The following is a 14,643-nucleotide window of genomic DNA, read 5'->3' as shown; positions in this document are numbered from 1 at the left end:
TCTACACTATAGGAAACCACTGATGACTTACATTGTGGTTATGGAAGATGTACTTGAATAGAACGCCATTAACATTTATCAGGGATATGTGAATTTTCCCACTGAAACCAGGCATTTCTGATGATGATATAGCTGCGAATGCACACCTGCATGGCATGTAACTAGACTTATCAATCACCTCATGAGGGGCATCGTTTTAAGACATAATACTTTTGTATTTTTTTTCAGTCATACAGAGTTGTTGATCTGAAATGGACTTTAGTTTGTAAAAATGACTTATCCATGATCAGTTTTGCATTTAGCCCTAAATGTGTTCTGCTAATTGAACCACAAAACTAGTCATCAGTATTCTGTAGAGGATTTTTCCTTTCTTCTGTTCAGACTGAACTTTAAAATCGTGTTATTCTTGTGTGAGATCAATGTTTGTGATTTATTTTGAGATCGACATTTTTAGATAAGCTCAATCAAACCTTTAAGAAAGATAATTTTATCTCAGTACTGCAGCTGTTATCCGATACTGCCTTTGCTTATAAAATCCATTTGCTTTTAGCGTGATGTATGAGTAATAATAGAAAATAATGATATTTTCTGAGATTGAAACAGGAAGAATGTGAACATAATTATTGCTATTCAATTATAAAGTGGGGTTTATATGGCTGGGAGATCACTGTTACTTCAGTTATAAGTATCTTTTTCCTACAGATGTTAAATTTTTAATTACCTTTGTGGAGGTATTTGCTATTCTGATCTAGCCTACTCTAAGTTTCAGGACTAGAGTCTCTTTTTGAGTTACAGTGTCCTTTTCTGGAACAGTGTTTGGCTTGCTAAAAGTTTCTGTAATGCTATTGCAGAACTGGGCTTTGTGTGCCTGTCATCTCAGATATGGTTCATAGAACGGGGTTGACATTCAGGGGGTAGTAGAAGGGTGAGCTATCACTCTGTCCATGGCTACTGGCTGTTGTGGGCTACCCACCTTAATCAACCTACTGCAGTGTGTACACCTTTCCCTAAAATCAAGAATTCTGACAGATTCTACAGTGTTGATTAGTCTCTTCTGAGATGACCTTGGCCTAGGAGAGTTTCTGGGACATAATATTTGGTGGGTGCTTTGCGTTTTATTTCTGTTTGCCTAATTCATTGCTCACCAAACCTAATCTTGAAACCTGTATTGTCCATTGACGCCACTCAGAAATTTAGATATAGAAGTGCTGCAAGTCTAAAGCATAAATTCTGTTGCTGGGATTAATGATTTTCATTTTTTTTAAAGCCACCAGGGGGAGGAGAGATTAAATCCATGTTTCCTAGATAGTGACTATACTGATGTATAGTATACTGTTATGTTGATGTGTGGTGCCTTGTAGATGACACTGTTCCTCTTGTTCTTATATGGCTACATGTTAGGAGGAGTATTATACTAATTCAAGATGGATACCACTACAGAAACTTGATACATAGCTGTTTAATAATATAAGGACATATGCTCCTCCTTGACAAGAGCTGTGAGGTTTCAATTCAATATGTCTTCACAGCAGATCTCTGAGTTACTACTGGAGGAAATATGTCTAATTTTGAAAGTTGTAAAATGACTCAGTGTAAGTAAAGGAAATAATACAAGAATATCTATTATGACAGTCAATGATATATCTATTATAAAGTTCCTATACAGAAATGACAGAGCTGGTTTAGTTTTCATGTACATGTTTTCTGGGAGAGATGCTTTGGTGCAACCAGAGCAACCATTTTATGTCCTTTATAATCCAAGGATGGTGTGAAATAATTTCAATTTACCTTCTGTTTAATACGTGGTGCAAACAGGCACAGGGGCTAGAATTTATTAGGCTGCCAGCTGCAGTATGGCATGAGGTTTTGCCATGGGAAATGCAAGTATGTCTGGGATGGCCTGTCCCACTGGTGAGGGAACATATGCTTACCCTGATTTACAATGTATAGGAGAATGCTTTGGGACAGTTAACTGCTGGACAGTTGATACATGATACAGTATTCCTGTGTTCCTGCTCCAAGCTGCAGTATTAATAACCGTAGAATAGCAATGCTGTTTCTGTCCTGGAGTTTGTTACAGAACCTGTGGTGCACTATAAGGTTGACAGTCCAGCCATCCACAAGTTCCCTGGCCTAGGCCAATTCTGAGAATGAATTTTGTCAAGTTAGTCAGAGTTGCACTGAGGTTGTCACAGTATGTCTAAACTCTGTATGTCAAAACCCTTATGTCAAATCCAGAAGGCTTTGTTTGGCAAATAGGAAAACTGGCTATTGGGAGCTCTGTGGCCATCTTCTGGAGGTTTAGGAAAATGCATAAACTATTTGCTCCCATTGAGCTGAATAATGGTAATCTGGCGTACATCAAAGTAGTAGCATTTTATTTTCTTAAGACTGGGTACACATCAGACTTGTCAGATGTACGTTGTGCATTTAGAAAAATGTAAGTCTTAAATCTCAACCGATTTTTATTTTGTGTTCTCTCTTCCTATAATTATTTAAGGACCGCAAATAAAAGAAAAAATGGTAGATGTCTCTAAGTTTCACAACTTTCATTGTTATCAGAACATCTGTTTTATAATTTCAGGTGTGTATAGCATATGAAGATATTGCAAGTTTTTAAGCTACTGTAAAGCTGATTGGGAATAATGCAGCAGGCAGGGATTTTATGACTTGCCATTTCAAAAAGACCTGAGCTCATGTGGTGCCTACTGTTTTGAAAATTAATTTTATGCTGTTGAATTGAGAACATCGAAGTCTAAAAATCACTCTTCAAAGAGAAATAATACTACTGAGTGGAGAGGGATTAGGTACTGGATTAATTGTGTTTGTTGCAGGAGTGCAGCAACAAATAAAACTCTTCTAAGAACTGCGTATGAAAGAACTAGGCATTTTTGAGACTCATGGAATTGTTATTAACAATGTTCATTTTTCTTTTGAAAGAAAGTTAATTTCCTGATAAACTAGAAATTAAGCAGAATGTCCTAAGCAGAAAGTCTTTACTGTGGAAGATACTAATTCTAGACTCAAAAGGGATTTTATTTTGTTAAAACATGGTGCAGATACATTTTTGGGAGGTGGCTTTTGCATTAAAGATGCTATAATGCTGTAACGACCATCATCTTTATTTCTCTATTTGTACCATTGTGCTGCTGGAGATTGCCATAGGGATAGAAGTTCGGGAACAGAAATCTAAGATAACTGTGTAAAGAGTGGTTTTAACAATCCTTGCTAATTTTTAAAAAAGGCATGACAAACATAGTTTAATATTTTAAGTATAAAAAGCTATAAGGTACGTGGCTAATATGAGATATGCTTTTGTGCAATCTGATTAATGTAGTAATAGTAATTAAAAAATAATAAGTGTTAAGAAGTTGTGTTGTTATTACATTGTCTGGTAGTCATGTTTCATTTAATCCTAGTGTGCCAGACCTTTCTTGCAATCAGAGAGTACCTTGTTCTTCCAGTTCTCTTCAAAAGCCAAGCTATTGATAAGATGAAAGTGTTCCAGTTGAGAAAGGCTGTGCTAGCATGAACAGGCCCACTCCAGATTTGTTGCTGATCAGAGATGGCAGTAGTTGTGGCTGTGGAGCATTTCTGAAGGACTGTGAAAGCATGTTCAGAACAATTACTTGATTGTTCCAGCACTCTTACAGCACAGAGGGTCATTACACTCAAAAGTAGAAACAAATGCCCTGAATCTGTCTGTGTAATTCACCAGACAGCTGAGTGGGCTGGGTACTTGTGATGCCTGATCAAAATTCAGCACCCTTAATTACTTGTAAAAGGGAGGATTTTTAAAGAAATAAAGAAATAAAATTGGTAGGTACCTAACTAATTCCCACTGTAAACCTTAGCTGACTGTGGCAAGCAAACCTCTCCCCCTGTTAGTTGAACATTGCGCTTTCTCATTGCAAAAAGTAAGAGTGGTAGGACTATTGTATAGTTGTCAATCAGAGCATGATAGAAAACTATAGCAAGTGTTGTCTGTGACAGACAGCTGTTATGAGAGAAAAGGTAAAGCATACTTTATTTCTGAAGGATTTGCCTTTGCCGTCAGAAGACTTTCCCCAGCTAAAGCAGAACTTTTTCAACAGTCCCCTTCTTGTCTGCTGCTCAGTGGCTTGAGGCAGAGTAGTGATGAAGCAGCCCTAAAACTTTAATTCTCCATTCGCTGTCATGCAAAGTCAGGCTTTAAAGGTTTAAGCTGAGGGAAGTCAGAAATAGTTGTTTGTAGTAACTTATATTCGAACAAAGCCATTGGATTCAAGCTTGAATAAACTAGATGTGTCGATTTTTCTGATATTAGAGCTTTTTTGTGATTGGGATTAAGTTGTCATGAAAAAAGGTTACAGTTTGAGGAAGTGACTGAATTATTAGGTAAAAAGTTTTTAGTGTATGGATGTTTTAGCTACACCTGTGGATGTTTTACCTAAACCTGAAACATAGCTGTTTCCTTTTAAGAATATTTTCACGGAATGGGCTGTCCCTTTGCCTCTAGTATTCTGTGATTTTTACAGTGACATTTTCCTGTTTAGAATACATAAAAAATAAAATTTATATTGCCTCTTTTACACTGTATGAAAGCCACAGAGAAAAAAATGAGCATAGCTATACAAGGTACAGAGGGCACAACCAGTTATTTGTTGTCGAATATGAAAAATAAGTGAAAAGAGGGCTTTCTTTTTGAAAAATGCTGATCTCTGGGTATTAGCAATTATGTGAACTGGAGATAGAAACTATTGTTACTATTACTTTGTAGAAATTCAACTATTTTAAATTTTCAATTTATTACTTGAAAATAAACTGACAGTAACCCATTTGACTACCAGAAGTGTGGTAAGGTTTTAAGAGAATAACAGAAATCCTAAATACTCCTGTATAATAGTTTTGACTCTCTCTAGTTGTCTTCTCAGGATACCGATTAAGGTGGTTTGATTTTTTTTTTTTTTTTTTTTAAATGTTACAGTAAATATGCATTGAGTTTGAGTTTTTTGAGGAACTACTTTGTGAAAACCAGAGTCCATATTATTCCACCGGAGATCTGTACCCAAAAAATTACCCCACTGTTGTGATTTTCTGTCTACTGCACACAGGATGCAAGTCTGCTGACCTCTCAACTTCAGCTGTGATATTTTGTCAGTTTGGCAACTGCAAAAGAAAATTTGTAAGAGTGGGCACACACTAAAAGTGTGGTGCAGTAGTATCTTGGAAGAAAATGAGAAGCTTTTTCACACACACCTTTTTATGGGTTAATTTAACCTGGTCTCTGCTAATGGAGTTATATTATCAGTAACTAATGAAGTTTTGTTAATGTTAATGGGGCTCAAGCTATAACATAAAGATCCTTATCATAGAATCATTCAGGCTGGAAAAGACCCTTTGGATCATCGAATCCAACCATCAGCCCTACTCTACAAAGTTCTCCCCTACACCATATCCCCCAGCATCTCACCTAAACGACCCTTAAACACATCCGGGGATGGTGACACCACCACCTCCCTGGGCAGCCTATTCCACTGTCTAACCACTCTTTCTGTGAATTTTTTTTTCCTTATGTCCAGTCTAAACCTCCGCTGTTGGAGTTTAAAGCCGTTTCCCCTTGTTCTGTCATTAATCACCTGTGAGAAGAGACCAGCACCAACTTCTCTACAATGTCCTTTCAGGTAGTTGTAGAGAGTGATGAGGTCTCCCCTTAACCTTCTCTTCCTCAAACTGAACAGTCGCAGCTCCCTCAATCTCTCCTCATAGGATTTGTTCTCCAGGCCCTTCACCAGCTTCGTTGCCCTCCTCTGCACTCGCTCCAGCACCTCGATATCCCTCTTGTATTGAGGTGCCCAAAACTGGACACAATACTCAAGGTGTGGCCTCACCAGTGCAGAGTACAGGGGGACTATCACCTCCCTACTTCTGCTGGTCACACTATTTCTAATACAAGCCAGGATGCTGTTGGCTTTCTTGGCCACCTGGGCACACTGCCGGCTCATGTTCAGTTGCTTGTCAGTTAGAACACCCAGATCCTTCTCTTCCATACAGCTCTCCAGCCACACCTCCCCAAGCCTGTAGCGCTGCTGGGGGTTGTTGTGGCCGAAGTGCAGCACCCGGCATTTGGCCTTATTGAAACTCCTACAGTTGGCCTTAGCCCATCGCTCCAGCCTGTCCAGATCTCTCTGCAGAGCCTCCCTACCCTCGAGCAGATCAACACTCCCACCCAACTTGGTGTCATCTGCAAACTTACTGAGGGTGCACTCAATCCCCTCATCTAGATCATCAATAAAGATGTTAAACAGGAGTGGCCCCAAAACCGAGCCCTGGGGGACACCACTCGCGACCGGCCGCCAACTGGATTTAACTCCATTCACCACAACTCTTTGGGCCCGGCCATCCAGACAGTTTTTTACCCAGCAAAGCGTGTGATCATCCAAGCCGCGAGCAGCCAGTTTTGCCAGGAGAATGCTGTGGGAAACGGTGTCAAAGGCCTTACTAAAGTCAAGGTAGACAACATCCACAGCCTTTCCCTTATCCAATAAGCAGGTCACCCTGTCGTAGAAGGAGATCAGGTTTGTCAAGCAGGACCTGCCTTTCATAAACCCATGCTGACTGGGCCTGATCATCTGGTTGTCCCGCATGTGTTGTGAGATGGTACTCAGGATGAGCTGCTCCATCAGCTTCCTGGGCACCGACGTCAAGCTGACAGGCCTGTAACTTCCCGGATCATCCTTCTGACCCTTCTTATAGATGGGTGTCACATTGGCCAATTTCCAATCTGTCGGGACCTCCCCGGTCAGCCAGGACTGCTGGTAAATGATGGAAAGCGGCTTGGCGAGCACCCCAGCCAGCTCCTTCAGCACCCTCAGGTGTATCACATCAGGTCCCATAGACTTGTGTGTATCTATGTGATGCAGTAGGTCACTGACTATCTCCTCCTGGATTGCAGGGGAGTCGTTCTCCCAGTCTCTGTCTTCTGGCTGAGGAGGCTGGATTCCCTCAATACAGCTAGTGTTGCTATTAAAGACTGAGGCAAAGGCGGCATTAAGCACCTCAGCCTTTTCCTCATCACTTGTTACCATGTTTCCTCCTGCATCTAGCAGGGGATGGAGGCTCTCTCTGGTCTTTCTTTTGCTGCTCACATATTTATAGAAACATTTCTTGTTGTCCTTGATTGCTGAAGCCGATAATTTCTAGCTGGGCTTTAGACCTCCTGATTTCCGCCCTGCATAGCCTCACAGCATCTTTCTAATCACTGTGAGTGGCTAGCCCCTTCTTCCAAAGGCCATAAACTCTCCTTTATTCCCTGAGTTGCAGCCAAAGCCACCTGTTTAGCCAGGGAAATTCATAACACATTAACATTAAAGTCCTGTTGAATGATTCACATTGGTGCAACCTGCTGATTATACTGTATGGACACTAGTGTGGTGTCTGGACTAAATAAAAGCTTGAAGTTATTAAAACAGGTTAATAGCTGTGAGGGATAGAATGGTTAGGCAAAATGGATCTTTTTCAATATAATCTATTTTAGACCTATTGAATGACTGAAAATATTCTTGGCATGTTTCTCATGTGTTGATGGGGTCTTATAATTGCAGTTCTTCTAGCACTTCACTGTTTGTAAAAGAGACATTGATATAAGGAAGGCATCTAAACTGAGAATTAGCCATATAGAGTTAATGATTAAAAGTACAGTAAAAAATCAAAGAATTCATGTAGTTATGGTATACCAGAAATAAGAAATAAAAATGTCATGGAAGTAAACTTATAATGCTGCAATCTTTAGTGTGATTTTAGAAAGACTAACTCCCCACTCAGGCAATACTACATATTTTGCAATATCCTCTCTTGCATTCTTTGGAAGAAGTTGTCTTGATAACATGATAGGAATTAGAAAACAACTTTCAAGTGCATGTTCTTCCTATGCATGGCTACTTCTCCAATTTATTTTCACCACCAGGAGGTGCTTGTCTTTGGTTTTTGAATTGAAGTTCTAACCTGGAATTGTTTCTTATCAATCCTCATAGGAACTTGGGAAAGGTTTTGCTTCAATATTTCAGAATTTTCAACATAATAGTATTAAATGTATGATTACTTGATCTCTCTATGTGATATTACTGAGGCGTGGAGATGTGTTAAAAATTTTGAGACCAGCTGTGCATATTCAATGTGCTACAGGATAGTCATAGTTAAAAGAGTTAGATGACATGATGGAAGTAATCATGGGAAAGCCTCAGGCAGGCATCATCAGAAGGGATGAGCAAATAAAAAAGTTCTTATTCAGAGGATTTAGAAAAACTGTTTTGCATTCTATTTGAAATTTTACTTTGAGATTTTCCTCTCTTTAAATTCCATCTGTTTTCATAGAATCATTTCTACATTGAACCATGGAGAAAGAGAGGAGTCATGTCCATGTTGCACTGTAATTGCAGCATGATGTTTTGCATGCTGATCAGGGTGAGATTTGCATAATATGTGTCCATATGTAAATATTATGTTGTAGATTTAATTTTAGAAGGCAGGTAGAAGTATACTTAATCTTGTTGTCACTTTACTGGCAGCTGAGGAAAGTTAAGAGTATATTGTTTCCAGGCAATTTCACTAATGGAACAAAGTATGATACATTGTATGGTACAGCAGTGTGAAGAGAACAATATGTAAACTTTTCAGATTAAACCTTACTTTTACTTACTCTAGTAAAAGACCTTTATAGAAACAATGTTTCTAAATTTATTTATTTTTTAAAATCTGTTTTATTTTCAGGCATTGCTATTTCTGATGAACTTGATAAGGTAAGATTTACTGTATGCCTAATGAACAGTACAAAAAGACAGCTGATTGTGATTATTTTGGGCAATGAGAGCTGCATCTCCCTGTCCTGGCATACACACTTCAGTTCTGTTGGGTTCAGATGAAGTTTGGGTATGGAAAGCTATATGGGTAAGTACAGTATGCATTGATACATTAAGAGCTGGATCCAGGATGGGCTGTCAACTATGGAAAAAAAATCTCACTGAGTTTAAGAGACTCTTAGTGAGGCCATAGAAATGCTTTTGTTCTTGATACCGTCTTTGCTTAATATAGTCTGTTGGGTTACATTATGTACTTTTGGAAACATTTAGCATTAAATAGCTTTTATTCATGAAGTTATGAATTGTGTGTTCTCAGATACGATTTGTGAGGGTATTTAGGAATAATTTTTGCTCCCCAGATTTGATCAGGAACGCGTATGATGGCATAAAGTCTTCCTTGCTGATTGCAACAAACAATGGTCTCTTCTGTTTTGGCCCTTTTGATGCAATACACAGTTAACATGAATTTTAGTTTTAGCTGTAATGAACTCTATGTTGAAAGAGTAATTAAGCTAATTTTTCAAAGTTCCAAAGGAAATAGAACACCTTTATCTTCCCTGTTCTCAGCAGTGCACAACAGTGTGCTTCTAGTGCCAGGAATCTTGGGTTGTGTTCTTGGTGTCATAAACCATTAATCTCAGGGATATAAGATGAAAAGGTATATAAGAGACAAGAATAATGCCTAATATAGAAGACAATTTAAAAAATATCTTTCATTTTTCCTGCTAAAATGAGGGCATGAAACTTCCTGACACAAGTGCATATGAAATGCCTCCAATGGGTTCTCCAGGACGGGCCAGTTAGACAAAGATTGATCACTGTTACCATGTAGTCATGTGCATATGGGGCTGCCATTTCAAAACCATGGCCTTTACTTGTCATTTTGCCCTTGATCTTGCTTTATCTTGTTGTTCATATTAAGAGTATAAGTCTTTCTTCCTACTTATTTCCTTAACTGTGCTCCGAATTGATGAGAAATACAATTAGAAAGTCCTTCCATTAGAATGCTTACCTTCAAGAATACTTACGAAGAACTCCTCTTCATTTGATTTTGTCTGTTGAAAAAAATATGAAATAGTTTGTGGGAGGAAAAAAAAAACATTTTGGACTAGAGCCTTTTATCACATACTTTTTACATATATTTTTAGGAGATAATTCTGTGTTAATTTTGTTTAGATGATGATAGATTATTGTTCAGAAACATTCATGCTTTTTAAATTTAACTATTCAGTATGAAGATTGATATGGGGAATATCATTGGTCAATTTTCTCAGGATCCAGTCTGAGCAAAGAGTTAAATTTCTTCTTGTTACCATATACTTTATTGTTTATGATTTAAAATTAGAAGGTGGTGGGTTTTTTTTAAATAAAACTTGACATTATGTTATGTACATTCAATAGCATATATTATCTCACACCTTTACAATACTGCTTTAACATGTGTTTCTGATGAGAACAGGTGTATTGAATGTTCTTGAAATCAAACATTATTTATAAAATAAATATACCAAACAACAAAGCTCTAAACATGCTTCCTTTGTGCAGCATTACTCAACAGGCTTCCAGAATGGATTTGCAGAACTGGCACAATTTTTCATCTCCGTGGTCTTTAGTGAACTTAATTTCTATTTCTTGTCTTGCCCTTTAAGGATTTTTAACAGACATAATGGCTAGTTCTGCATTAAGAAATTAAGCGTAGCCAGGACCATTTTGTGGAATCCTGCCTCCAAGGAATGATCCCTTACACGAGCTAATTCCTGAAATGTTCCTGTGACTTGTTTCCAAGTGTATTATTTGTCTTGGGCCAAAAGCAACCAAAGACTACCTGATAATGGTTTAACATTAGATAGAATTTGGTTCCATTTCACCTAAGCTATTCCCAGGCGATGTTTTTTTTTTTCAGGTATAAATGTAGTCAAGTTCATTGTGGTTCCTTTCCCAGAAATACATGCTGATACTACACCTTCCTTATCTAGGCTGTGGCACCATTAGTCATTTTTCAAACCACATTTCATCTGTGGTTTGGATTAACCATTTAACCCTTCAGGTGCATGTCATGGGTCTAGAACAGCATGCCCGAGCTTGACATTGGATTCTGTTAGTCCATTTGCTTTACACAGATGTCATGAGAAACATAAAACTAAATGCAATAATAAATTCTTCTATATGTTCTTCCTCGCTTTCTTTTCCTGATGATCAGGAACATTCTTGGGGATTAGGGCAGAGCCCATAATCCTGCTGTTTTATCTGTCATTTAGATTATGAACCAAGAGAAAACAGAAAATGCATGTGTATGTTTCTTTATTTTTGTTTCTCATTATGTAAGTATTTTTTAAAAAATTATTTCTTTCTGGCTGCAGTAACCTCTAGCTGCCTTTGTCAGGGGAGTACTTGATCAGTATTGTTGGTTGATGTAACTCCTCCTCCAAGTAATCCAGTTAATTAGTTAGTTGCTTAGTTACTGGAGCATTTTGATTTAGAAAACCAGTTTGCTCTGAATTACAATCACTTCTGTGGAAGGGTGTTTCATTTAAATGGATTCTTGTCAAATGTATGCTATTATTAGCTTTGTGCCAGTACTTAGGGCTTCAGCCCAAGACAGAGGTAGAGAAAATACAGGCAGACAAGGTCAGTCTTTCAGTCAAATTGGAAGCTTTCAGTTTGACATAGTCTAATAAGATTTCTGAGCTCATTGGTCTCATTGCAAAAAAATTGCCTAGGATTACTGCAATTAAATCAGATTTATTGTATAGATTCCCTCCTTTTTCATCTCATTTACTTAAGACTTGCAGAGTTTGGTGTTCTGTCTCTCTTGATGATTCAGCCTCTGTCTCTAGGCCATGGAAGCTATGTAAAATCAGCAACTGGCACTGCAAGTATGGTGTGTAAGGAAAGAAAATGAGAAGGTACGGCTTGTGACTCACAGATTTTAAGGCTAAAGTGCAGAGTTAATATAATACAGATTTCTGAATTGACTCACCCTCCTTACCACTGAACAGAAACTATGCATGAAAGTGTGTAGTTTCCTCAAGCTGCTCAATAATGTGAAGAATTTCATGTAAACAAAGAAGTTGAGCTAGGATGTTAGCCTTTCTGTGAAATTCACGGAATCCTAGGCAGATTAAAAAAATCTAGAGAAAAACACTGAATTAATTGTGAATTTCAGTTTTTTTTCCTAAGTCTGTTCGGACACTTCTCTGGGAAGTGGAAGTTCAAATACACACGGAGGTATAGAATAGCTGTACTACTGAAACTCTGGTGTCCTAGGTGAATGCTCTGACCATGGGACTACTGATGACGGGCCTCCTGTAGAATTTACTGCTGCTGGAAGACCCTGATTGTCTATATGTCACAGAATAAACTGTAATATATGTTGCACTGTACAATGTCTGCATTATAAGATACATTGAGGCAAAATGTAGCCAGGATGTTACAGTGCAGAAATATGTTTAAAATGGGTTTATATGTTTGTACCCATTTCATCAATGTTTCTGAACCAGACTTTGCAAAAAAGGGAGTTATGCTCCTTACCTCTTGCCACAGTTGGAGGCTGACTAAAATATTGACATTTTAAAGCAATTTAAAAGGAGGTAGAGGAAGGTTTATTCATCTTCTGACTTTTGATTCTCTAAAGAACGCTTAGTGAGTGTTTTCCATGCTTTTTTTTTTTACTGCAAATACAAAGACTAGAAGTACTTTCTTCTTAAATAAATGAGATTTTCACATAATCCCAATATTTGATGGATTGGTGCTTTAAGATTCATGTAGTGGAGCTCTCACAGATAATGTGAGACGTGTTATAACATTATGAGATTTGTCCAGAAGTCCCAACAATGTCTTTCAGTCACTGTAAACATTAATAATGGGAGACACCTAAGTGTTAGAGATCCAGAATCAGACTTGAGTGAAGATGATCAGATAATTCATAACAGATTTTGACCCTTAATGTTAATATTAAAACATTTTTTCTATGCTGTGTCTAGGGTATTCTTTCTTCTTATTTGTAGTATTACTACAATGTAAACAGCTTATAATTAATAAAATAGAGGAAACAACTACTCTAAGTCATAAAAATAAACAAATTTCTTTTCACCTGAAAGTATTTCTCACTATGAAGGTTCCCTCAAAATCCATACCAGAAATAAGGAATACTGAGCTTTTAAAACTATGCTTAAGTAAATGGATACACAAATGTGCTCCCTGGTAGGGGTTGCATACTGCAACCACATCTCAACTCAATGTGAAGATGAGATTCAGCTATCCTCCAGTCTTTCCCTTCTCCTGGTCTCCACATAAAGGAAGCTTGAGTGTGTCAAGTTGGTAGCCACTGATGTGAATAAGTGGATGACATCTGGACTGCACCATAACATAATCCTCTAGGTTTATTTAGTACAGATTTAAATACCTACCTGTCCTGAAAATATTTCTGAGCACACTAATGTCACTGTCAATCTCTTCTGTTATTTATGGGGGAATATAAAATGAAAGTCAGTTAAGATTCTAAGGTTTATATATAAAAAGACCTTATAAAAACTTGTTTGAGAACAGAATACTTCATCTGAATTTGTTGAAACTTTTAAAATGAGGTGCCAAATAAACATCCTGGTGTTCTGAATGAAGCTGTCTCTGATTTTTCATTTACTGTTTTCACTGTGGCTGCTTATATAGTTGAAAGGAGGAAAATAAATTAGGTCACTGAAACTGTGGAGTACTAATCTAACAAGATTCAAAAAGGGAAGCAAGGTGATAAAGTGAAGCAAAGCATGACTATGTAATGTAAATTACATTTCTATTAAGTAGAGTATGAAAGTGCTACTTTAATCCCTAAAATGTCTAGAAAAGAAATCAGCATAACAAGGATAGACACAGAATTCATGGTTTACTTATTCATATGCTGATGGTGCAGTATACAGTGTCAGAAAAAACTTACGGTACTGAAAAAAAGGGCAGATTTTTAGGTGCTTTTCCTTTTCACTTAAGGGACTGAAAGCTTTTACCAAGATTGACACTGCAGGTTGTTGCAAGTTTAACTAGCTCCAGGAAGCATTTTAATTATTAGAACTTCTCTTAGGGAGAAAGAGAAGAGAAAAAATGGCTAGAGGAGCAGAAATAAACCTCAGAAGGGGTCAAATGATTCTTACTTAAAGAAACTAATGTAAGCACCTTATGTAATGAAGACATTGTGATTTTTTTTTTTTTCCTAGCTCAGAGACATACGATGCTAATCACACCCATGACAGGTTATGCCTGTCAAGTGACCCAGAGGCCACTGTCATCTAGTCTACATTACCTGGCTATGACACAGCACCAGACAATGCACAAAATGTATATTTGTAAGTTCATAAAAGAAAGACACCAGTAGTTAGGTGTTCTAAAACCTCTGAAGCCAGTGTTTTCCTCAGATTTCTCTCTTTTGTATTGGCTGCATTCCATTTTCAGTGGTCCTACTGTGGCATGTCAACCTTGCAGAAAACAGACATTGTGTAAAAAGTGAATTAGTCAAGTGACTCTGGAGAGACATATGGAGAGTGGAGTGTGGTAATGCACTCACAGGCACATTGCAGGAAGCAGAACAAAAGAGCAAGGGTGAATGAGTCTAATCCAGGGCCTGGGTCACATTTGACTCTATCAAAATGGAAGCTCTTGGAGTTCTGCTGAGCAAAATTACAGTGTCTCGGCAGAGTGGGGTAAATATATTAATACGAAAGCAGTTTGTGGCCTTTTTTTGTTTGTTTCATTTCAGCAGAGGCCTCTACTTCAAACTGTGCTTTTACCATATCTGTGTCAATTAGGAAGAGACTTTAAA

At 37.8% G+C, this 14,643-nt stretch overlaps 1 protein-coding gene across 2 annotated transcripts in view; it reads left to right on the top strand.

Moving 5' to 3' along the window:
- Positions 1-14,643, top strand: part of C1H8orf34 (chromosome 1 C8orf34 homolog) — a 175,459-nt gene that overhangs the window by 48,847 nt on the left and 111,969 nt on the right. For both annotated transcript variants that reach the window (XM_074847240.1, XM_074847232.1), the window contains exon 5: positions 8,749-8,777. In XM_074847240.1, coding sequence (XP_074703341.1) covers positions 8,749-8,777 — 29 coding nt within the window. The remainder of the gene's footprint in view (positions 1-8,748; positions 8,778-14,643) is intronic.

Source organism: Strix aluco, chromosome 1, assembly GCF_031877795.1.
Source record: "Strix aluco isolate bStrAlu1 chromosome 1, bStrAlu1.hap1, whole genome shotgun sequence".
Taxonomy (NCBI): domain Eukaryota; kingdom Metazoa; phylum Chordata; class Aves; order Strigiformes; family Strigidae; genus Strix; species Strix aluco.
Note: the sequence above shows the minus strand (reverse complement) of the source record. Positions and strands in the feature narration are given on the sequence as shown.